The sequence below is a fragment of the Brachionichthys hirsutus genome, chromosome 10, assembly GCF_040956055.1.
Source record: "Brachionichthys hirsutus isolate HB-005 chromosome 10, CSIRO-AGI_Bhir_v1, whole genome shotgun sequence".
Lineage (NCBI taxonomy): Eukaryota > Metazoa > Chordata > Actinopteri > Lophiiformes > Brachionichthyidae > Brachionichthys > Brachionichthys hirsutus.
Genome location: NC_090906.1, coordinates 13,475,724 through 13,497,977, shown reverse-complemented (window position 1 = coordinate 13,497,977; position 22,254 = coordinate 13,475,724). Strand labels below are relative to the sequence as shown.

Genomic DNA, 22,254 nt, shown 5'->3' with positions numbered 1-22,254 from the left:
GGTGCTGCAGGAGAGTCCAGTAGAGACCAGTAGAGTCCAGTAGAGTCCAGTAGAGACCAGTAGAGCCCAGTAGAGACCAGTAGAGACCAGTAGAGCCCAGTAGAGCCCAGCTAGAAGCAAGACAGTCCAGTACAGAGCAATTAGATTCACAGGGGACCAGTTAGAGGCCACTGGGAAACACGAGAGCCTCGTAGAGCCCAGTAGAGCCCAGTAGAGACCAGTAGAGTCCAGTAGAGCCCAGTAGAGTCCAGTAGAGCCCAGTAGAGCCCAGTAGAGCCCAGTAGAGTCCAGTAGAGCCCAGTAGAGCCCAGTAGAGACCAGTAGAGTCCAGTAGAGTCCAGTAGAGCCCAGTAGGAATCATCAGGAAGCTGCTGGATGCGAGGCGGGTGAGGAAGTGGGAAGTGACAGATCTATTTCTGTCCCGGGACACAACCGGGGTTTTCTGTTAATGGTGACATTCCTCTGTAGAACTGGTTCTACAGGTGAACAATGACTCTGCAGGTGATTCTGTAGAGTCACCCGAAGGGTTCTTCAGGTGACTCATCTGGTGAGTCTGAGAATCGTTGTTCCAAAGAAATACTGCAACACGAGGCTGACGGGGAAACGATGCGGGAATAGTCATGGCAGCGAGAAGTAGGGAGGGAGGAACGGAGAACAGTCGGGGAACAGTCAGAGAACACACGGAGAGAAGTCAGAGAACAGTCAGAGAAAAGTCAGAACAATCGGAGAACAGTCAGAGAACACACGGAAAAAAGTCAGAAGTCAGAGAACAGTCAGAGAAAAGTCAGAACAATCGGAGAACAGTCAGAGAACACACGGAAAAAAGTCAGAAGTCAGAGAACACATGAAGAAAAGTCAGATAACAATCTGAGAACAGTCAGAAAACACATGGAGAACAGTCAGAGAACACACGGGAAAAAGTCAGAGAACAGTCAGAGAACACACGGAGAAAGGTCAGAACAATCAGAAACAGTCAGAGAACACACAGAAAAAAGTCAGAGAACACACGGAGAAAGGTCAGAACAACCAGAAACAGTCAGAGAACACACAGAAAAAAGTCAGAGAACAGTCAGAGAAAAGTCAGAACAGTCGGATAACACACAGAGAGAAGTCAGAGAACAGTCGGAGAACAGTCAGAGAAAAGTCGGAACAATCGGAGAACACACGGAGAACAGTCAGATAACAATCTGAGAACAGTCAGAAAACACATGGAGAACAGTCGGGAAACAGTCGGAGAACACACGGAGAACAGTCAGAACACAGCCTCGAGACAATCATGTGTTCAATAATTCCCTGATCACAAAAAACTCCTGGACTGTTGGGTTGACCTCTTCTATATGCAAATATGTTTCAGTAGAAGTATGACTAACTTTCCTTTTTTACCGAGTATTTGTCCAGATCCTGTTTTCCAAGTAAAACTGTGTTCTATACTCTCATTAGTATTTACACCCTCGAGTGCAGTAACAAGGTTTTATCTAAAACTTTAAATCACTTACCTTCAGAGGTGTACTTTTACTTTGAAAGTAGGACTTGTAGTGTGAAAGCGGTATTTGTACACTGTTCTCTAAATCATTTGACACCAGCATGCTGTTAGGAGTAGGACCGGTACCAGTTCCTCCAGAACATCTTGATTCACATCCTCAATAACCAGATCAATCAGACAGATCAATGGAGCGACCTTCTCAGCTGGCGCTCCACATCTCACAGCTCCAGCTGCCGCTGTGAGAACATCCTGCATCGCTGGCCCCGCCCACTGCTCGCTGCTAAACGCCTTATAAGGCCGTGGGGGCGTTCTGTGGAGGCGGTCCAGATGTTCTCACATACCAAACATTTGGGATTTAATGTTTGGCCCCAGAGTGGACTCCGCCTTCTGTTAGGATCTTTGATGATGACGTTTGCTGTTGCTCTGGTTACACATTGATCATCTCATTTCCTTCATGATCTTCATCACCATCTTCAGCGGGGCTCTGATGACGTTTCCTACAGTGACGTCACTGCGCTGCTGCATTGACTGGACGTGATCAGATGTCCCGATGAACGCGGCCCCCTGCTGGTCACATTCGTGCACTGCAACAGTTCTAATAAACGACTTGTTTTCATCTCTTGTTCGCGTTGGTGTCTTTACGTCATGATGACGTCATCGTGAAATCCCAGTTCCAGCTTTCACGATGGGCGGGGCAGCAGTTTCTACCCCCCCTTCTACAATATTGACATGAAAACACTGTAAACTTCGGAGATGACATCATTTCCTCTTTCGACATCATGGCCCTCGGACGTGAGGTTCTGCAGGAACGAAGGCCCGTGAGAGCAGATCCGTCTTCCCTTCAGCCGCAGCCCTCGTCTCAGTAATCCTCTAAGAGGATCAGGTCTGAGGTCCAGCACGGATAAGGATCCCCCGACGGTCCAGACCTCCGTCCTCCTTTGAGCCGACCCGCAGGACAAAGCGATGCAGGCCGGGTTTGAGTTTTCTACATGACGCCTGAAGGTAGGATTCATCCAACCGGTGACCGATCAGTGACCGATTATGGGTCAACCTGGGGCGGTTTGTCCAGAATCATCTGCAGCTCCTGTCTTTAGCGTCGTTAGCCGGACCACACGAGATTGACATGGTGGACTCTGGTTGACCTCTGTGAGAAGGTCGCGCTTGTAGGAAGGAAGGTCACGACCTTCTGGGATGGATTCACCCGAATTCATTTCCTCTGTTGAGGAATTGGCATCTCAGTTTACTCCAAACAAAACATATTCAGACAACATAACAACAGTTAAATCAGCTGAAAATGACTCTGATCTGTTTCAGATGACAGAGGTGGATGCGGACACTGTCCTCAAGACCATAACCCACCTAAACAACTCCTCTGCTATGGATGTGTACACACTAGATGTTGCTTTCCTTAAGAAGCACAGCCACGTCCTAGTAGGTCCTCTCACCCACATCATCAACACCTCGATTAAAACTGGTCAATTCCCGAGCGCATGGAAGAAAGCACTTGTTAGGCCTATTTTTAAATCAGGGAACACTCAGGAAGTAGCCAACTACAGACCAATCAGTCTCCTGCCTGTCATGTCCAAAGTATTGGAAAAAATTATCAAAGAACAATTAATAGACCACCTGGAAAGCAAAAATCTATTACACCCTCTTCAATTTGGTTTCAGGAAAAAACATTCAACAGAGACAGCAGCTTCCCTGCTTCTAGAACAGGTCAAAGAATCCCTCGACAAAGGAAATACAGTTGGTGCAGTGTTCCTTGATTTAAAAAAGGCCTTCGATACGGTGAACCACAACTTGCTCATATCGAGACTCGCATCTTTTCATTTCTCTGAACGTGCAGTCTCCTGGTTTCACTCGTATCTGCAAAACCGTGAACAGTGTGCCGTCATAAATAATTGTAAATCCTCATTTCATAAAATCAGAACTGGAATTCCCCAAGGTACAATTCTCGGTCCCATTCTCTTTAGTCTTTATATAAATAATCTCCCAGAGGTCTGTCCAGAAGTCAAGCTACAGATGTATGCTGATGACACGGTTGTCCACATTTCTGGTAAAGACTGTACTGCAATAAATGAAAAGTTGACACATAGTTTAAATAAGATCTCCACATGGCTAAAAGAATCCTGCTTAACTCTAAATACAAAGAAAACCAAATGCATCTATTTTTCCATTAAAAAATCCCCAGTTACCCCCTTGCAGATCAAAATAAACGATGAGTTAATTGAACAGGTATCAGAGGTGGAATATCTAGGAATAATTTTAGACTCGCACTTAAATTTCAAAAGCCACATTAAAAGGTTATGTAAATCCATCCGATCCAACACCAATTGTTTTAAATTAATTAGACAATGCTTGACTCCCGGCTGTGCAATGATGTTTTTAAACTCTATAATCCTCTCTCGTCTGTCTTATGGAGCCACTGTTTGGTCACAAACGAGTCAGACCACGCTAAGGCCAATAGAGAGCCTTTACCACAGGGCCCTGAAGGTGTTTGACCGAAAGCCTATTAGATTTCACCATTGTCATATTTTATCAAAACACAAGTTTTTATCCTTCTTAAATTTTATTAATTTAAGTGTTCTTAAACAGTTTTTTAAATGTGTGAATGGCTTTGCACCAGAACCACTGAGCAGGTTTGTCAGCAGACTGCAGAGCTCTGGCAGGTCCACCCGGGCAGCCTCAGGTGGGGACTGTAAGGTGCCCCCCCGAAAAACATCTTTCGCACAATCCGCTCTCTCTGTGAAAGGTGCTAGTCTGTGGAATCTGCTCCCTGTCCGCCTAAAATCTATGACACAATTGGTCTCCTTCAAAAAAGAAACGAAATCTTGGATGTGCAAGCAGCAGCACTGTACCCATGTTTAAATGTGTACATAGTTTTATTTCTAACATTTCTTTTTTATTACTGTCTTGTTTTATTCTTAATTGTTTTAGTTCTGTGATAAAAACGCATAGATGACTTTTTTAAAACAATTTTCCTTCCTTTCCATGTTTGGAAATGGATATCTGTGTTGGAAGCCCATCTGTGGACAGGTGCTGCAAATTAGCTTCAGCTATAAGCGCTATAATGCAGGCATCAGATACTTGTGCTACATGTGTCTATGTTTTGTCTTTGTCCACATTCAAATAAACCAGAAATAAATAATAAATTCAGGTTAAATGAAAGCTGCTCGGTAAATAACGATATTAGTTAGCATTTGTTATTTGACCCGTTTACTCGTCTACCGGATCAGACTCCCGGATGAACGGGTCAATCTGCTCAGAACCTCGTTGGTTCTGCTTCCACACTTTCAGATTTTAATTTGATTACAAACGGCCAAAAGAACCAGAATCTAAATATTCTGCTAGCGATGACAAAGAATGAATCCGTCCGTTTTGTCGGAGTCCCTCAAAGACCCCTGCTGGTCCCATTTTGATTTAGCAAAGTCCGGAGACAGTAAAAGCAGAAGTGGTTCTGCTGCGGTTCTGGGTTCAATCGTGGGCTGTACCGCCTCCCTTACAGTCAGCCATGCCGGTTCTGGAGGTGATCTGCAGCCTGATTGGCTGGTTGTGTCTCTACCTGCTGTTCTGCTGGAACTTCTCCCAGCGGGGTTCTGAGTGGAACTGCCGCCTGGTCACCCTGGCCCACGGCGTCCTGATGGTTCCGCTCACGGCCTACGTGGTCTTCGTGGACGGACCCTGGCCGCTCACCCACGCAGGTCAGGCTGAAACGCATCGATTACTGATTTGGTTCTTCATGACGACGTCATCGCAGCGGTTCCGTCCTTCCTCCGGTTCTGCAGGAACGGAGAACACGGCGCTCCAGACCTTCGCCCTCGCCGTCTGTCTCGGCTACTTCTTCTTCGACGCGGCGTGGTGCGTCTTCAACCGCAGCGAGGCCCCCGTCATGCTGGTCCACCACGCCGCCAGCATCATCGGCATCCTGCTGGCCCTCCTGATGGGCGTGTCCGGATGCGAGGCCTGCGGCGTGATCTTCGGCAGCGAGCTGACCAACCCGCTGCTGCAGGGCCGCTGGTTCCTCCGCCGGCTGGGCCTGTACGACAGCCTGCTGGGCGACGCCGTAGACCTGCTCTTCGTCTTCCTGTTCGCCACGGTGCGGGTGGGCGTCGGCACCGCCATGCTCTACTGCGAGCTCTCGTCGCCCAGAACCTCGCTGGTCATGAAGGTGGGCGGGGGGGTCATGTACGTCCTGGCCTGGGCGTTCATGGTGGACATAGCGAGGTTCGGCTACAAGAAGAGTCGGGCCAGGTACGAAAGGTGGAGCGAGAGGAAGACGACCCGGAAGCTGAGCGGAACCGACGGCGCTTCGGCGAAGACAGACGAACCCAGAGGTGGATCTTAATGGCGTGGGAGGAGTCATCAGGAACCGGCGGGGCGGGTTCAGAACCGGCGGAATGGACCGACTATCCGCCCGATTCTATTAGAGGAAAAGACTTCATTAGTTTCCCAGCCAGTCAACAATACGTCACAAAGCCCCACAAACCCTGCTTCCGGCTGCCAGCAGGGGGCGCCATCGAGACTGAACATCGACAATTAGAGAACGCTGGACTCTGCGGGACCGTCGAGGTAGAGGACGTAGAAAACAACGATTCATTATTTTAGTTTCTGCTTCTCTGCTTTACGAAATAAACGTTTCGTTTGCTTTTCGTCTTTGTGGTAAATTATGTTTGAGATTCCAGCCGTTCAGTCTGAGAAGGAACAAGAAGTCCAGTTCTTACCCCCACTATGGTAAGAACTGGACGTCCCGACTAGGGGGGGGTCAACCAATCAGGGAGAGGCACCGATCAGTCAGGAGGATTCAAACCCATTTTATTATGACAAATGTACAAGATCATAAGAAATAACAGTAAGGAAAACGACAACAGGCTCCTCCCATTATGAGGTAAATACACCGGTAACACTTCATGGGCTCCCACCGCCGGCCTTCATCCTCCTCTTCCTCCCAACAGGTCATTACATAACCACGCGGCGCCCAACAACCGCCCGACGCACCTGGAGAACGGGCGAGTCGGCTAAGCTACGAGCTAATCTTAGCGTCCTGTATCAAACGTCATGATAAATAGAGGGCCGTCCATGCCGACACATTTACAGTATATTTTACAGCCGCGCCTTTAGCCGCATGCTAACGACCTTAGCTCCGTGGATATTTTACATCTGGTTCTGCTCTGGGATCGGACGCGCTGCGGCGTTAGCTTCTGCGCCGATCCCGCCTTTAGCCGCATGCTAACGACCTTAGCTCCGTGGGACATGCTCACGTTTTCTGGGTTTGCTAGAAAAGTGTGCCGATCTCACCAGAGAAAATGATTAAGAGCAACCGCGAAGAATCCGATAGATTTTATCCATGAATAAAAACGTTTCTGAATATAATACAGCATGGCTATACAGACCCCCCCCCCCCCCCCCCCCATCGGTGGACAGCGTGGACAGACAGAAAGACGCCGTGGATCTTAGTGTTCTTAACGGAATAAAAGCCTACAGGCTGGAGAAGCTTCTACGCGTCGCGTTATAGTTTAGATAAAATACATGATTAAAAGATACAAGATAATACAGGAAACACACGTTTCCATGGATACCGATGGCAGCTTTGAAGTAACGGGACAGGCAGACGGGATTCATCCGATCATTAATAAATAATCCTATGGCTGAAAACTGGCTGACAGGTGTTAGCTTAGCTTAGCATTAACACTGGAAACTTGTAGCCAGACAGCATCGCTAATGCTAAAACGCTAACATCTATTACAACTCGACGAAACAGATTTTTTCACTCTTTGATTTATAATAAAAATGTTTCTGACATGTTTCAAATAAATAAATCAGGTCAAACTAGTTGGAATAAATCTGAGAATGACTTTTACCTTTGATTATTTACTTATTTAAGCTTCGGACATTGACTGGAGGCAATATCGATCAATGAATGATCAAACAACAAAAGGGACACAATGTGCTAGTTTAAGAGTTATACTTAACGCTAGATACTGCAATACTACTACTGGCAGTAATCCTCTACCGAAGTACATTTATTTAATGCTGAACGTCAAAGCTTCAACGCGTCCGTTTTCCTCCCCCAAACACTTTTCATTAGCGGCAATGTGGCTAATTTAAGCTAGCACGGCTACCGTTAGCCCATTTTCAGCCATCAATGCAAACAAGAGCTGATCAGAACCTGATCAATACATTTCAACTTGTTTGCAGCGGCCATGTTGTTCTGAGCAGAACGTTCCGGGACCATCGGAGGAGAACGTGTGGATGTACCAGATTTGGCACTGATTGGCTCCGATAATCTGATCAATACTGTTAACAGTTCCTGAAGCGGATCCAGGATCTTGGTCCTGCCGGGGCGGTGTGGTTCAGGACGAGGTCGCGCGGAACACTGCGGCGTGTAAATCCGTGTCAGGACGCCGTTTCTGGAGGAGGGAGGGGCGTGGCTTGGCAGCGGCGCCGGATGGTTCTCGCCACACCGGCCCGAGCCCGTGGTCGCTACCGCCGGGTCGGTCCAGTTCCACGGGGACAACAGCGTTCATATAACAGCTGGTTTCTACGGGTCCCCGCTGTTGCAGACGTAGTCCACCAGGTCCGTGACTCCCAGCAGGTCGTCCTCCTCGTCCTCCGGAGCCGCCGCCTCCTGTCCAGCCGGTCCGTTCGGCGCCGCAGCCGGCGTGGCGCTGGCGTTTTTGGCCGGTTCTGGGTCTGGGGGAAGGCCGGGAGCTAGCCGGCTAACGACGCCCTGTCCGTTGGCGGAGGACAACGCCACCGCGTTGGTTCCCTTTGGATGCTCCTCAGCCTCCGGCGTCTCCTTCGGCTGCTCCTCCTCCTCCGAGTCCGAGTCCGAGTCGATGCGGTTGACCCGTTTACGGACGGGACGGTCATCCTCCGACGACTCCTTCGAGTCGTCGTCCTCGGAAGCTCTTCTGCGTTTCAGCTCCAGACGGCGGCGCCGTTGCCGAGTGTCCTCGGAGGAGGAGGAGGAGGAGGAGTCCGTCCTCCTTTTCACCGGTCGGTCCATCGAGTCCTCGTCAGAGAAACTCACTGAGAAAACGGAGGAGAGGCGCCTTCAGAGGACAGGCGTGCGTGTGTGTGTGTGTGTGTGTGCGCGCGCGTGCACGTGTGTGTGTGTGCGTGCGCCTCACCCTCGCTGTCCGAACTGTCCCGGCGCCGTCTGGCTTTCACTTTGGTTCTGTTGGGTTCTGGCTGAGACCCGTCAGAGTCTGACGTCTCGTGATAGTTCACCGCCCTCTTGTGGCTCCGCCGGGAACGGCGCCGACTCATGTCCAGATCGCTGTCGCTGAACTCGCTGGATCCTTCGGTCACTGGACACGCACACACACACACACACACGCACACACACACACACACGCACACACACACACACACGCACACACACACGCACACGCACACACACACACACACACGCACACACACGCACACACACGCACACACACACACACGCACGCACACACGCGCACGCACGCACACACGTTTAAAGATATCGTCTTCCTACCTGTAGACCCGCCCCTTCCTCGTTCTTACCCCACAGTGACCAATAGGACGGCGAGGGCTAGAGGAAGAGGCGGGTCGACAGATTGCAGCAGCTTTCAGACAGGCTCCTCGGATCTACCTATTTCGTCCTCCTCGTCCTCGTCCGTCTCCTCCTCCTCCTCGTCGTCGGAGTAGCCCTTCGGTCTCCGCCTCCTCCTGGAGCTCCGCCTCTGCTGGAGGATCCTCCTGGCCCGCGGGGAGGTCCGGCGCCGGCCGCTGCTGCCGTTGGACTCGGCCTCGCTTTCAGGCTCGGTGGCGTTTTCGGACACGATGAACTCCTCCTCCGAGCTACAAACAAACAAACAAACGATGGCGTCCGGCTGCGACCCGGCTCCTCATCGGCGGCTCCGTTTGCTCCTCCCACCTCTCGCTGAGACAGAACTCTTCCTCGCTCTCCTCTTCGTCCACTGTGCTGTCGCTGTCCAGGTCGTTGAGTCGCCGCCGCTTCTTCCTGCGCTGGCCGGCGGCGGGCTGTGGGACCCGCCCGTTCTCTGCGCCCTCCTCTGATTGGAGGATGGTGGACATGTCCTTCCCCCTGTGTCCTGTGATGGTGGACATGTCCTTCCCCCGACCGGCTCCTGAGGAAGGACGCGGCGTTCAGTGGGGACTCGTCGTGTTTACTTCTGAGACGATTCTAACTGACCTCCACCTTCCGCTTCTTTGATGTCTTCCTCGATCGCCTCTTCGATCGCCTCGTCAAACTCATCAAACCTGGAAAATAACCCCCCCGATGATGTCATTTAACAGCTGACTGATGACATCATCGCTGGATGAACAGAGGAATCGCTGTTCACCTGTAGCTGATGGATTTCTTGGTTCTCGTTGACCTTCGACCCCAACGCTTCTTTTTCTTTACTTCCTTCTTCTCTTTGATAATCTCAGGCTTCGGCTCCACTTCCTCCACCTGGAAAGATCAACAGGTGAGTATCTACCTGTGTAATGGGACTACGTACTGACACACAGGCGAGTATCTACCTGTGTAATGGGACTACGTACTGACACACAGGTAAGTATCTACCTGCGTAATGGGACTACGTACTGACACACAGGTGAGTATCTACCTGCGTAATGGGACTACGTACTGACACACAGGTGAGTATCTACCTGTGTAATGGGACTACGTACTGACACACAGGTGAGTATCTACCTGTGTAATGGGACTACGTACTGACACACAGGTAAGTATCTACCTGTGTAATGGGACTACGTACTGACACACAGGTGAGTATCTACCTGCGTAATGGGACTACGTACTGACACACAGGTGAGTATCTACCTGTGTAATGGGACTACGTACTGACACACAGGCGAGTATCTACCTGTGTAATGGGACTACGTACTGACACACAGGCGAGTATCTACCTGTGTAATGGGACTACGTACTGACACACAGGCGAGTATCTACCTGTGTAATGGGACTACGTACTGACACACAGGCGAGTATCTACCTGTGTAATGGGACTACGTACTGACACACAGGTGAGTATCTACCTGTGTAATGGGACTACGTACTGACACACAGGTGAGTATCTACCTGTGCAATGGGACTACGTACTGACACACAGGTGAGTATCTACCTGTGTAATGGGACTACGTACTGACACACAGGTGAGTATCTACCTGCGTAATGGGACTACGTACTGACACACAGGTGAGTATCTACCTGCGTAATGGGACTACGTACTGACACACAGGTGAGTATCTACCTGCGTAATGGGACTACGTACTGACACACAGGTGAGTATCTACCTGCGTAATGGGACTACGTACTGACACACAGGTGAGTATCTACCTGCGTAATGGGACTACGTACTGACACACAGGTGAGTATCTACCTGCGTAATGGGACTACGTACTGACACACAGGTAAGTATCTACCTGCGTAATGGGACTACGTACTGACACACAGGTAAGTATCTACCTGCGTAATGGGACTACGTACTGACACACAGGTAAGTATCTACCTGCGTAATGGGACTACGTACTGACACACAGGTGAGTATCTACTTGCGTAATGGGACTACGTACTGACACACAGGTGAGTATCTACCTGCGTAATGGGACTACGTACTGACACACAGGTGAGTATCTACCTGCGTAATGGGACTACGTACTGACACACAGGTAAGTATCTACCTGCGTAATGGGACTACGTACTGACACACAGGTGAGTATCTACCTGCGTAATGGGACTACGTACTGACACACAGGTGAGTATCTACCTGCGTAATGGGACTACGTACTGACACACAGGTGAGTATCTACCTGTGTAATGGGACTACGTACTGACACACAGGTAAGTATCTACCTGTGTAATGGGACTACGTACTGACACACAGGTGAGTATCTACCTGCGTAATGGGACTACGTACTGACACACAGGTGAGTATCTACCTGCGTAATGGGACTACGTACTGACACACAGGTGAGTATCTACCTGCGTAATGGGACTACGTACTGACACACAGGCGAGTATCTACCTGTGTAATGGGACTACGTACTGACACACAGGCGAGTATCTACCTGTGTAATGGGACTACGTACTGACACACAGGCGAGTATCTACCTGTGTAATGGGACTACGTACTGACACACAGGCGAGTATCTACCTGTGTAATGGGACTACGTACTGACACACAGGTGAGTATCTACCTGTGTAATGGGACTACGTACTGACACACAGGTGAGTATCTACCTGTGTAATGGGACTACGTACTGACACACAGGTGAGTATCTACCTGTGTAATGGGACTACGTACTGACACACAGGTGAGTATCTACCTGTGTAATGGGACTACGTACTGACACACAGGTGAGTATCTACCTGCGTAATGGGACTACGTACTGACACACAGGTGAGTATCTACCTGCGTAATGGGACTACGTACTGACACACAGGTGAGTATCTACCTGCGTAATGGGACTACGTACTGACACACAGGTGAGTATCTACCTGCGTAATGGGACTACGTACTGACACACAGGTGAGTATCTACCTGCGTAATGGGACTACGTACTGACACACAGGTGAGTATCTACCTGCGTAATGGGACTACGTACTGACACACAGGTAAGTATCTACCTGCGTAATGGGACTACGTACTGACACACAGGTGAGTATCTACCTGCGTAATGGGACTACGTACTGACACACAGGTGAGTATCTACCTGCGTAATGGGACTACGTACTGACACACAGGTGAGTATCTACCTGCGTAATGGGACTACGTACTGACACACAGGTGAGTATCTACTTGCGTAATGGGACTACGTACTGACACACAGGTGAGTATCTACCTGCGTAATGGGACTACGTACTGACACACAGGTAAGTATCTACCTGCGTAATGGGACTACGTACTGACACACAGGTGAGTATCTACCTGCGTAATGGGACTACGTACTGACACACAGGTGAGTATCTACCTGCGTAATGGGACTACGTACTGACACACAGGTGAGTATCTACCTGCGTAATGGGACTACGTACTGACACACAGGTGAGTATCTACTTGCGTAATGGGACTACGTACTGACACACAGGTGAGTATCTACCTGCGTAATGGGACTACGTACTGACACACAGGTGAGTATCTACCTGCGTAATGGGACTACGTACTGACACACAGGTAAGTATCTACCTGCGTAATGGGACTACGTACTGACACACAGGTGAGTATCTACCTGCGTAATGGGACTACGTACTGACACACAGGTGAGTATCTACCTGCGTAATGGGACTACGTACTGACACACAGGTGAGTATCTACCTGTGTAATGGGACTACGTACTGACACACAGGTAAGTATCTACCTGTGTAATGGGACTACGTACTGACACACAGGTGAGTATCTACCTGTGTAATGGGACTACGTACTGACACACAGGTGAGTATCTACCTGTGTAATGGGACTACGTACTGACACACAGGTGAGTATCTACCTGTGTAATGGGACTACGTACTGACACACAGGTGAGTATCTACCTGTGTAATGGGACTACGTACTGACACACAGGTAAGTATCTACCTGTGTAATGGGACTACGTACTGACACAGGTGAGTATCTACCTGTGTAATGGGACTACGTACTGACACACAGGTGAGTATCTACCTGTGTAATGGGACTACGTACTGACACACAGGTGAGTATCTACCTGTGTAATGGGACTACGTACTGACACACAGGTGAGTATCTACCTGTGTAATGGGACTACGTACTGACACACAGGTGAGTATCTACCTGTGTAATGGGACTACATACTGACACACAGGTGAGTATCTACCTGTGTAATGGGACTACGTACTGACACACAGGTGAGTATCTACCTGTGTAATGGGACTACGTACTGACACACAGGTGAGTATCTACCTGTGTAATGGGACTACGTACTGACTCACAGGTGAGTATCTACCTGTGTAGTCCGTGTACTCACTGAAGGCTCGATGATGTTTTCAACACTGATTCCGACGTAGATGAGACGCTCCTTCCTGGAGGAAACAGGAAACGTCAGTGAAAAGCCAACAGAACTTCCTTCTGGAGGCCCGTTCCGTTCTGGTTCTGGTTCCGTTAACATTTAACCCATAATGAGACCGACAGCACCAGCACTGGTTCTGGTTCTGGTTCTGGTTCTGACCTCCTCTCGGCTCGTTCCTTCTTCTTCAGAGAAGCGTCCAGGTTCTGCAGCTGCTCGTCTAGTTTGTCACAGAGTTGTTTCTGCAGAGCGGAGGAACCGGTGTCAGAGCATCTTCATCATCATCACCATCAGCACCACCAGCACCATCTTCACCACCATCACCATCATCTTCATCATCATCACCATCATCATCATCACCACCATCATCATCTTCATCACCACCATCACCACCACCACCATCTTCATCATCACCATCTTCATCAGCACCATCATCATCATCAACATCACCACCATCATCTTCATCTTCATCAGCACCATCATCAACATCATCTTCATCACCATCATCTTCATCATCACCACCATCACCATCACCTTCATCATCATCACCATCATCATTGCCATCATCTTCATCTTCATCACCACCATCACCACCATCATCATCAGCACCATCAGCACCATCTTCACCACCATCATCTTCATCATCATCACCATCATCATTGCCATCATCTTCATCTTCATCACCACCATCATCATCATCATCATCAGCACAATCTTCATCAGCACCATCATCATCATCACCATCACCACCATCATCTTCATCAGCACCATCATCATCACCATCAGCACCATCTTCATCAGCACCATCATCATCATCACCATCACCACCATCATCTTCATCTTCATCAGCACCATCATCATCATCTTCATCACCATCACCACCATCATCTTCATCATCATCATCATCACCACCATCATCATCTTCATCAGCACCATCATCTTCATCACCATCACCACCATCATCTTCATCATCATCACCATCATCATCATCATCTTCATCACCACCATCATCTTCATCAGCACCATCTTCATCACCATCACCACCATCATCTTCATCATCATCACCATCATCATCATCACCACCATCATCATCTTCATCACCACCATCATCTTCATCAGCACCATCATCATCACCATCACCATCATCTTCATCATGTCTAACCGATACGTACGTGCTGACAGGGCGGACAGAACCATTCTCCGTCGGGGATGATCATGAGGGGGGGCCTCAGACAGGCGGTGTGGTAGCCGCTGTCACACGAGTCACACAGTAAGATCTGCAGAGGAACCAATCAGATCAATCGTCTCGCTCAACGCGTCCGAGACCCAAACGGGTTCTCCCGGGACCAGAACCCACCAGCTCGGGGTGATTTGGGAGGCCGCAGTGTTTGCACGGGTCGTCGTTCGGAGGCAGGTCGTCGCCCGAGGACGTGGAGTCGTCGGAGCTCCGCCTCTCTTGGTGACGGTTGCGCCGCTTCCTGCGTCGCTCCACCTTGTAGTCCTCATCGCTGTCGTCCTCTTCCTCGGTCTCCTCGTCTTCGCTGGACGCCTCCTCGCCGTCGTAGTCTTCAGAGCCTCTCTTTTTACGGCGCGACCTCGTGTTGGACCAGCGCACCTTTGGTCGCTTCCGCCCCTGAAACGAGCGAGTTGAGGTCTGATCACACGGGATCAATAGCTGAACCAATAACGAATCACGTTCAAGATCAGACGCGGCTGCTTGTTTCGGGATTTAGCTGCCGGTTGCCTTCTGGGCCACCAGAGGGCGGTGCAGGAACTGGACCCTAACTGCAGCGGCCCAACCCTGAGGAACTCCGGCTACGGTTCAGGCTTGTAAAAGTAAACGTCTCGTTCCTGAAGATCAATCACAGAGGGCGGGGCTAATACTTTTTCGAGACCTGCGAAGTTTTACTTGAACAATTCTTATTTGTATTTATACGTATATTGTATATCAACGTGGTACTATTTCTACTACTAGTATTATATGTGTTTGGGTATTGACAGATGTGTTGTTTCAGCGCCACCTAGTGGTCCCTCCTACCTGATGCTTGGGCTGAGCCTTCAGATCAGTCTTCTCTCTCGGGTTCTTTTGAGCAGGCTCCTCCTCCTCCTCTTCCTCCTTCTCCTCTTCCTCCTCCTGAGACCTTTCTGCCGTCTTGTCGTGGATCTCGATGACCTTGGCCGTGGGCCTGGAGATCCTGGGCGACCTCCTCAGGGACCGGCCCGTGTTGCTGTCGGACTCGGACCCCCCCGGCCCCGCCCACTCCGCCCTCCTTCGGTGGAACGAACGCCTGACTTTCTGACGGACGCGTTTCTCCTCAGCGTTCACCTCCTGCTGCGCTGCAGACCACGCCCCCTTGGGGGGCTCATCGCTATCTGGGTCTTTGCTTGGGGGGTCCTTTTCTACTGGTTCTCTTTTTGGGAGGCCCCGTTCAGCCGGTCGTTTACTTGGGGGCCCCTGTTCGGCCGGCCCTTTGATTGGGGGCCCCTCCCTCTCTGAGGCCTCTCGATGAGGATGTTTCTCATCGATCTTTGACCGTTTATTTTCTCCTCTCATCGTCGGTTCTTCAGGATGTTCCTCGCTGTGATTTTGTAATTTTTCGTCGTCTTTATTTTCCTCCTCTGGATCGTTCTTGCTCTCCACTGTTGGATGCTCTGGATCCGTCTTGCACTCCACTGTTGGATGCTCTGGATCGTTCTTGCTCTCCACTGTTGGATGCTCTGGATCCGTCTTGCTCTCCAGTGTTGGATGCTCTGGATCGTTCTTGCTCTCCATTGTTGGATGCTCTGGATCGTTCTTGCTCTCCATTGTTGGATGCTCTGGATCGTTCTTGCTCTCCAGTGTTGGATGCTCTGGATCCGTCTTGCACTCCACTGTTTGATGCTCTGGATCCGTCTTGCACTCCACTGTTGGATGCTCTGGATCGTTCTTGCTCTCCACTGTTGGATGCTCTGGATCCGTCTTGCTCTCCAGTGTTGGATGCTCTGGATCGTTCTTGCTCTCCATTGTTGGATGCTCTGGATCGTTCTTGCTCTCCATTGTTGGATGCTCTGGATCGTTCTTGCTCTCCATTGTCGGATGCTCTGGATCTGTCTTGCTCTCCACTGTTGGATGCTCTGGATCGTTCTTGCTCTCCACTGTTGGATGCTCTGGATCCGTCTTGCACTCCACTGTTGGATGCTCTGGATCCGTCTTGCACTCCACTGTTGGATGCTCTGGATCGTTCTTGCTCTCCACTGTTGGATGCTCTGGATCCGTCTTGCTCTCCATTGTTGGATGCTCTGGATCGTTCTTGCTCTCCAGTGTTGGATGCTCTGGATCGTTCTTGCTCTCCATTGTTGGATGCTCTGGATCGTTCTTGCTCTCCAGTGTTGGATGCTCTGGATCTGTCTTGCTCTCCAGTGTTGGATGCTCTGGATCGTTCTTGCTCTCCAGTGTTGGATGCTCTGGATCGTTCTTGCTCTCCAGTGTTGGATGCTCTGGATCGTTCTTGCTTTCCATTGTCGGATGCTCTGGATCTGTCTTGCTCTCCACTGTTGGATGCTCTGGATCGTTCTTGCTCTCCACTGTTGGATGATCTGGATCCGTCTTGCTCTTCATTGTTGGATGATCTGGATCCGTCTTGCTCTCCATTGTTGGATGCTCTGGATCCGTCTTGCTCTCCAGTGTTGGATGCTCTGGATTTGTCTTGCTCGCCACTGTTGGATGATCTGGATCGTTCTTGCTCTCCACTGTTGGATGCTCTGGATCGTTCTTGCTCTCCAGTGTTGGATGCTCTGGATTTGTCTTGCTCTCCAGTGTTGGATGCTCTGGATTTGTCTTGCTCTCCAGTGTTGGATGCTCTGGATTTGTCTTGCTCTCCAGTGTTGGACGCTCTGGATTTGTCTTGCTCTCCAGTGTTGGATGCTCTGGATTTGTCTTGCTCTCCAGTGTTGGATGCTCTGGATTTGTCTTTCTCTCCAGTGTTGGATGCTCTGGATTTGTCTTGCCCTCCACTGTTGGATGCTCTGGATCGTTCTTGCTCTCCACTGTTGGATGCTCTGGATTTGTCTTGCTCTCCACTGTTGGATGCTCTGGATTTGTCTTGCTCTCCAGTGTTGGATGCTCTGGATTTGTCTTGCTCTCCAGTGTTGGATGCTCTGGATCGTTCTTGCTCTCCACTGTTGGATGCTCTGGATTTGTCTTGCTCTCCACTGTTGGATGCTCTGGATTTGTCTTGCTCTCCACTGTTGGATGCTCTGGATTTGTCTTGCTCTCCAGTGTTGGATGCTCTGGATCGTTCTTGCTCTCCACCGTTGGATGCTCTGGATTGTTTCTGCTCTCCACCGTTGGATGCTCTGGATTGTTTCTGCTCTCCAGTGTTGGATGCTCTGGATCATCCGTTTTCGGCTCTTGCTCCAGCAGCTTCTTTTTCGTGTCCGGACCGTCGTAGGTTTTGTGGGAGAGGTTCTGGACTTGACTCGTGGGTTCCTGCTCCGGTTCAGGCGGCGCCGGTTCAGCGGCCTTCGTCTCAGCTTCGCCCTCCGGAGTCGTCGCCGGGTCGCGTTTCTCGGCCGCGGCTTCGACCTCCATCCTTTCGGGAGTCGAACCTCTGATGTTTCTGGTACCGTCCACCGTTCTGTCCTCACAGTTGCCGGGTTGCTTCTCTGCTTCCTCTGGAGTCTTTGCTCCGCCCTCCTTCTCTACTGAGGCGACCGTCTCCATGTCTTCTGTCGTCTCACTCGTCGACTCGTCTGACGTTGGACGGACTCTCAGAGTCTCTACGTTCTGCTTCTTGTCGGTCTTGTCTTGTCCAGCCTGACTCGTCCCTGATGCGTCTCTAACTATTGATTTTACCACCGACTCGCGTCGGGATTCGTTTTTCGCCGACTCACCAGTTGTCTCATCGACGCTACATATTTCGTCCGATAGTTTGGACAGTTCTATTCGTTGACGCTTGTCCTGATTGGACGACTCCTCCGGTGGATGCGTTGCCCCTTCGGGTAAACCTGGCGGTTCCTTTGGCGGCGATGCGATGTCCTCTGTGACCGTCTCCCCGTCCCCGCCTGACGGCGTCTTGCCTTCTCGGGACCGACCTCCGGTCTTCTTCGTCTGCTCCTTTACGGACTCGGTCGACTCACTCTGGAACTCCCGTTCCGACGACGGACGAACTTCTCCGTTGACGTGATCGTTGGGAGTCCTGGTCATTTGCCCCGGCGTCTTCGCCGTCTCTTTGGACGGACACATGGGAGCGTTTTGCACCTTAATCATGATGTTCTTCTCAAAGTCTTGACTGAACTTCATTCCTCGTTTCTTCAGAGGAATCTTGGAATGCTGGTCGTTCTTCCCCGCCACGCCGCTCTTCTTGGCATCCTCTTCTCTTTCCGTCTTCAAGGACAGACATTTCGTCTCGGAGGAGGGTTCACCCGGCGCCACCGTTGACCCGGAGGCCTCGGCCGGCTCTTCTTTGATGTTCTGCGTTTTTGTTACGACACTCAGATCGGAAGACTTTTCTGCCTCGATGATGTCGCTCGATGATTTGTGCTCAGAGGGTCTCTCGTTATTCTCCGTCTTTGGCGGGACGGGACACGCAAGCTTGTCTTGGTCCTTGCCGTCTTCGTCGTCTGATGTGTCCTCAGACTTTTTACCATCGCCTGAAATGTAAAGATAAGATCTAAATCAGGATCTGGAACCATTTGAGGTTAAATGGACGTTTCAGGTGGGAGGAGACGTGGACGCTCAGCCCAAAGCAGAGAACTTGGGCCACCAGACCGAAGCCCGGGCCTTCATTTGGACCTTCATTTGGACCGGCATTTGGACCGGCATCCACAGCTGAGCTGCTGCTCGTGTTTAGCTGCTAACTGCTACTAGCTGCTTTTTATTTGTTAGCACGCACTCACGCCGTCCGACACAAAGAGAGACGAGACTTAGCTTAGCTTAGCATCGGAGATTCTCGTGATCGCTACAAGCGACCAAACGTCGTTACCTTCCGTTTTCTCTTTGTCTTCTTCAGCGCTGGGTTTGGGTTCGTTCTTTAGCAGCGCCGGGTCGATCTGCGTCTTCAGCAGAGCCACAACCTCAGCCAAGTCGCTCCGATCTCTACGGGAAGACAGGCGGTCCAGTTCCAGTACCGAAGCCGGCGTCATCGGGTTCATCCCCTTGCCGCTTCACAACCACTTACCTGACGATGCACTTCCACGACGCGCCGTCCAGGTCGTCCTGTTCCTCCACGTAGACTCGGACGTTGTCATCCTGGTCCAGTTGGAACCAGTAGGTCTGGCCGTCTTTGTCCCGGCCAATGGGCTGCAGCCGCATCTTCTCCGGGTCCTCCTCATTGATGGCCGTTTTGAACTTGATGTTTTCATCAAACTGACACTCGCACAGATACTGGAGGAAGAGGAACGACCGTAAGCTGAACGACGTAGCATCCAATGCTAACACCTTCAGAATAAAAAAGTAAACCCCGGAACATTCGGCGGCGCGGTGGTTAGCGGTGTCTCCTCACAGCAAGAAGGAACCGGGTTCGACCCGCGTGGGTTTTCGCCGGTTTCTGGCTACCCAAACTGTCCTGTGTGTGTGAGCGGTTGGATGAATGGATGAATGGATTAATGGATGAATGGATCTCTGCCTCTGCCGTTACCTTCAGGATGGCCGCCTTGCACTCCGTCTGCATCTCCTTGTAGCCTTTCTGTTCCAGCTCCCAAGCCCACGTCGTGTTGAACTCCTGGCAGACCTGCATTATTAATGTTACTGTTAGCGTTAGCGCGCTAGCTCAGTGGAAAAGCCTCAAGTGAGCCCAGCAATAACAAAAACGTGTTTCATAAACTTATGCTTAAAGGCATTTAAACCAAGTCCACGTCGCTCCACGCATGAATGAGTGTAAAAGGTCAAAGGTCACCTTAACCAGATATTTCTCCCATCTGTCGGCTGACACCGATTTCCCGATCTTTCTCAGCAGCTTCACGTGGAGATCAACAAGCAGCTTTGGAACTGAGGAGAGACGAGAAGACATTCTCATTTGATTTCTACGCCGGGGCTGGACGTAGGACAACGGGTACAACAGCTGGGGCTGGACGTAGGACAACGGGTACAACAGGACGTAGGACAACGGGTACAACAGCCGGGGCTGGACGCAGGACAACGGGTACAACAGCTGGGGCTGGACGTAGGAAACGGGTACAACGGGTACAACAGCTGGGGCTGGACGTAGGACAACGGGTACAACAGCCGGGGCTGGACACCTTTTAGCCGGTTTAAGATCGACCAATAAGCACAGAGGACGAGGTGAACAATGGAAGGGAGGAGAGGGGAAAGACAGACGTTTAGGTGCATCCAAAAAAATGAAATTTTTTATCTCAGAAAGTGAAAACTTATAACATAAAATAAAAGGCTGCATTTGTATCTCTTATTCTGATATTTGCAGCCGACGGCCCAGGAAGCAGAAGCAGCATCGTCGGGCTCGGGACACGCTGCTGAGAGGAGAACCAACCCGGAACCCTGAGAACGGACACCAGGTTGGGAAGAGAGGCTGAAGGAGGAAACTGGTTCACCTGTTCTCACAAACCCCGCCCCTCGCCTCGCTGTCAGATCACAGCAGGAGCCCCCCCCCCATGACTCTAATCCCTAGATGGAACACCGGCAGCAAATAACCAGCGGGACTAAAAGGATCCAGATCCGCCATGTGGTCTCGATTGTTTACCTCTAACTAAGGAGACCGGAAAACAAAGACAAACACAAACGAGTTAATAACTCAACCAGGTACATCAGAATAAGTAGAGTTCTAGTATTTAGTGTTCAATAACCAATTATAACAAAATAAATAGCAATAATCACGACAGCATAAAGTGTGTAAGCCGCTCTATACCAGTGGTATAAGACGGACGGACGGACGGACGGACATGAGGACCGATCCCTGGGCTACACGTCACGGTAAACATGTGATCCTAACACAAATAAGCATTTATTTTTAATTTTCATTTATCCTCCTAACCCTAACCCCAAGCGACAAATCAAGCTTTATTTTGAAAGCACTCCCGGAAGTGGTCGCCGTCAACGTTTCCTTAACAGAAGCTGTTCAAACCTCACAAAATATTATAACTGTGAATAAAGTGCACGATCCGTAGCCCGTGCGTTGACGCGCACGGCGCGTTGCGTGGCCTCCCGGCGCCCTGCTAGCACGCTAACGCTGTTAGCTCTGCTGTGTTGCTGCGAGTTACGCAGATAAAGACTGCTGGGGGACAGAAGCCCGATTCAAACGCTCAAAAGTGAGAGAAAATGTCGAGTAACTCGTCGGGAGCGCGCCCCGGTGATCGTTAAATAAAGCAGGGACACATTTCCCGCTTCGAACCGCAACTGCGAGGTAAACAAAGCAGAATGTTGGAAAAGCGCACAATAACACACCGCTAGCTAGCCTAGCTGCTAGCCCGCTGGCATCGTCCGTGCTACGGAGAAGTGCCTCCTCCCGTTAGCAGCGAGCGGTTCCCCGACCCACCTGACGACGTGTCCCGCAGGTACCGCTCCAGCTGCGGGAACGTGAGCTCCGGTAGGTCCAACAGCGCTCCGTAACGCTCCAAGAAGGAACAAATCACGGCGTAATTCGGACACAAACCAGGAGAACAACTCGCCATTGCTGCCGGAGCAGCCATCTTTTCCACACAAGCGTCAAGCCCGCCAGAATGAAATGCGCTTCCGGTTTTAACAAAATAAAGCGTTAGTGTTTTTAATTCCAGAAAAGAGTTTGTAAGAGTTTATTTGAGTAGATGTGCTTAATGCTGATGCTACA

The 22,254-nt window shown here is 50.4% G+C and overlaps 2 protein-coding genes across 2 annotated transcripts; one reads left to right on the top strand and one right to left on the bottom strand.

Moving 5' to 3' along the window:
- The first annotated feature begins 4,994 nt into the window (after positions 1–4,994).
- On the top strand, positions 4,995–5,828 carry tlcd5b (TLC domain containing 5b). Its single transcript, XM_068744418.1, has 2 exons — positions 4,995–5,184; positions 5,269–5,828. The coding sequence occupies exons 1-2, from the start codon at positions 4,995–4,997 to the stop codon at positions 5,826–5,828; spliced, it is 750 nt and encodes a 249-aa protein (XP_068600519.1).
- A 2,193-nt stretch (positions 5,829–8,021) lies between these two features.
- rsf1b.1 (remodeling and spacing factor 1b, tandem duplicate 1) lies at positions 8,022–22,117 on the bottom strand. Its single transcript, XM_068744417.1, has 17 exons — positions 21,964–22,117; positions 20,371–20,462; positions 20,113–20,205; positions 19,654–19,859; positions 19,459–19,571; positions 17,714–19,126; positions 15,534–17,554; positions 14,853–15,128; positions 14,668–14,772; positions 13,658–13,737; positions 13,457–13,511; positions 9,817–9,926; positions 9,666–9,733; positions 9,387–9,600; positions 9,102–9,310; positions 8,614–8,793; positions 8,022–8,512 (listed from the first exon to the last, which is right to left on the bottom strand). Exons 1-17 carry the CDS (start codon positions 22,115–22,117, stop codon positions 8,022–8,024), a joined length of 5,880 nt encoding a protein of 1,959 aa, XP_068600518.1.
- Between the last annotated feature and the right edge of the window lie 137 nt (positions 22,118–22,254).

Excerpts from the sequence above, each read along its gene's own strand:
- tlcd5b (XM_068744418.1), top strand. The coding sequence starts at position 4,995 with ATGCCGGTTCTGGAGGTGATCTGCAGCCTGATTGGCTGGTTGTGTCTC. Across the intron at positions 5,185-5,268 it reads CTGGCCGCTCACCCACGCAG|GAACGGAGAACACGGCGCTC; the intron begins GTCAGGCTGAAA and ends CCGGTTCTGCAG.
- rsf1b.1 (XM_068744417.1), bottom strand. The coding sequence starts at position 22,117 with ATGGCTGCTCCGGCAGCAATGGCGAGTTGTTCTCCTGGTTTGTGTCCG. Across the intron at positions 20,463-21,963 it reads CCTGCGGGACACGTCGTCAG|TTCCAAAGCTGCTTGTTGAT; the intron begins GTGGGTCGGGGA and ends GTCTCTCCTCAG. Across the intron at positions 9,927-13,456 it reads AAAACATCATCGAGCCTTCA|GTGGAGGAAGTGGAGCCGAA; the intron begins GTGAGTACACGG and ends TGATCTTTCCAG.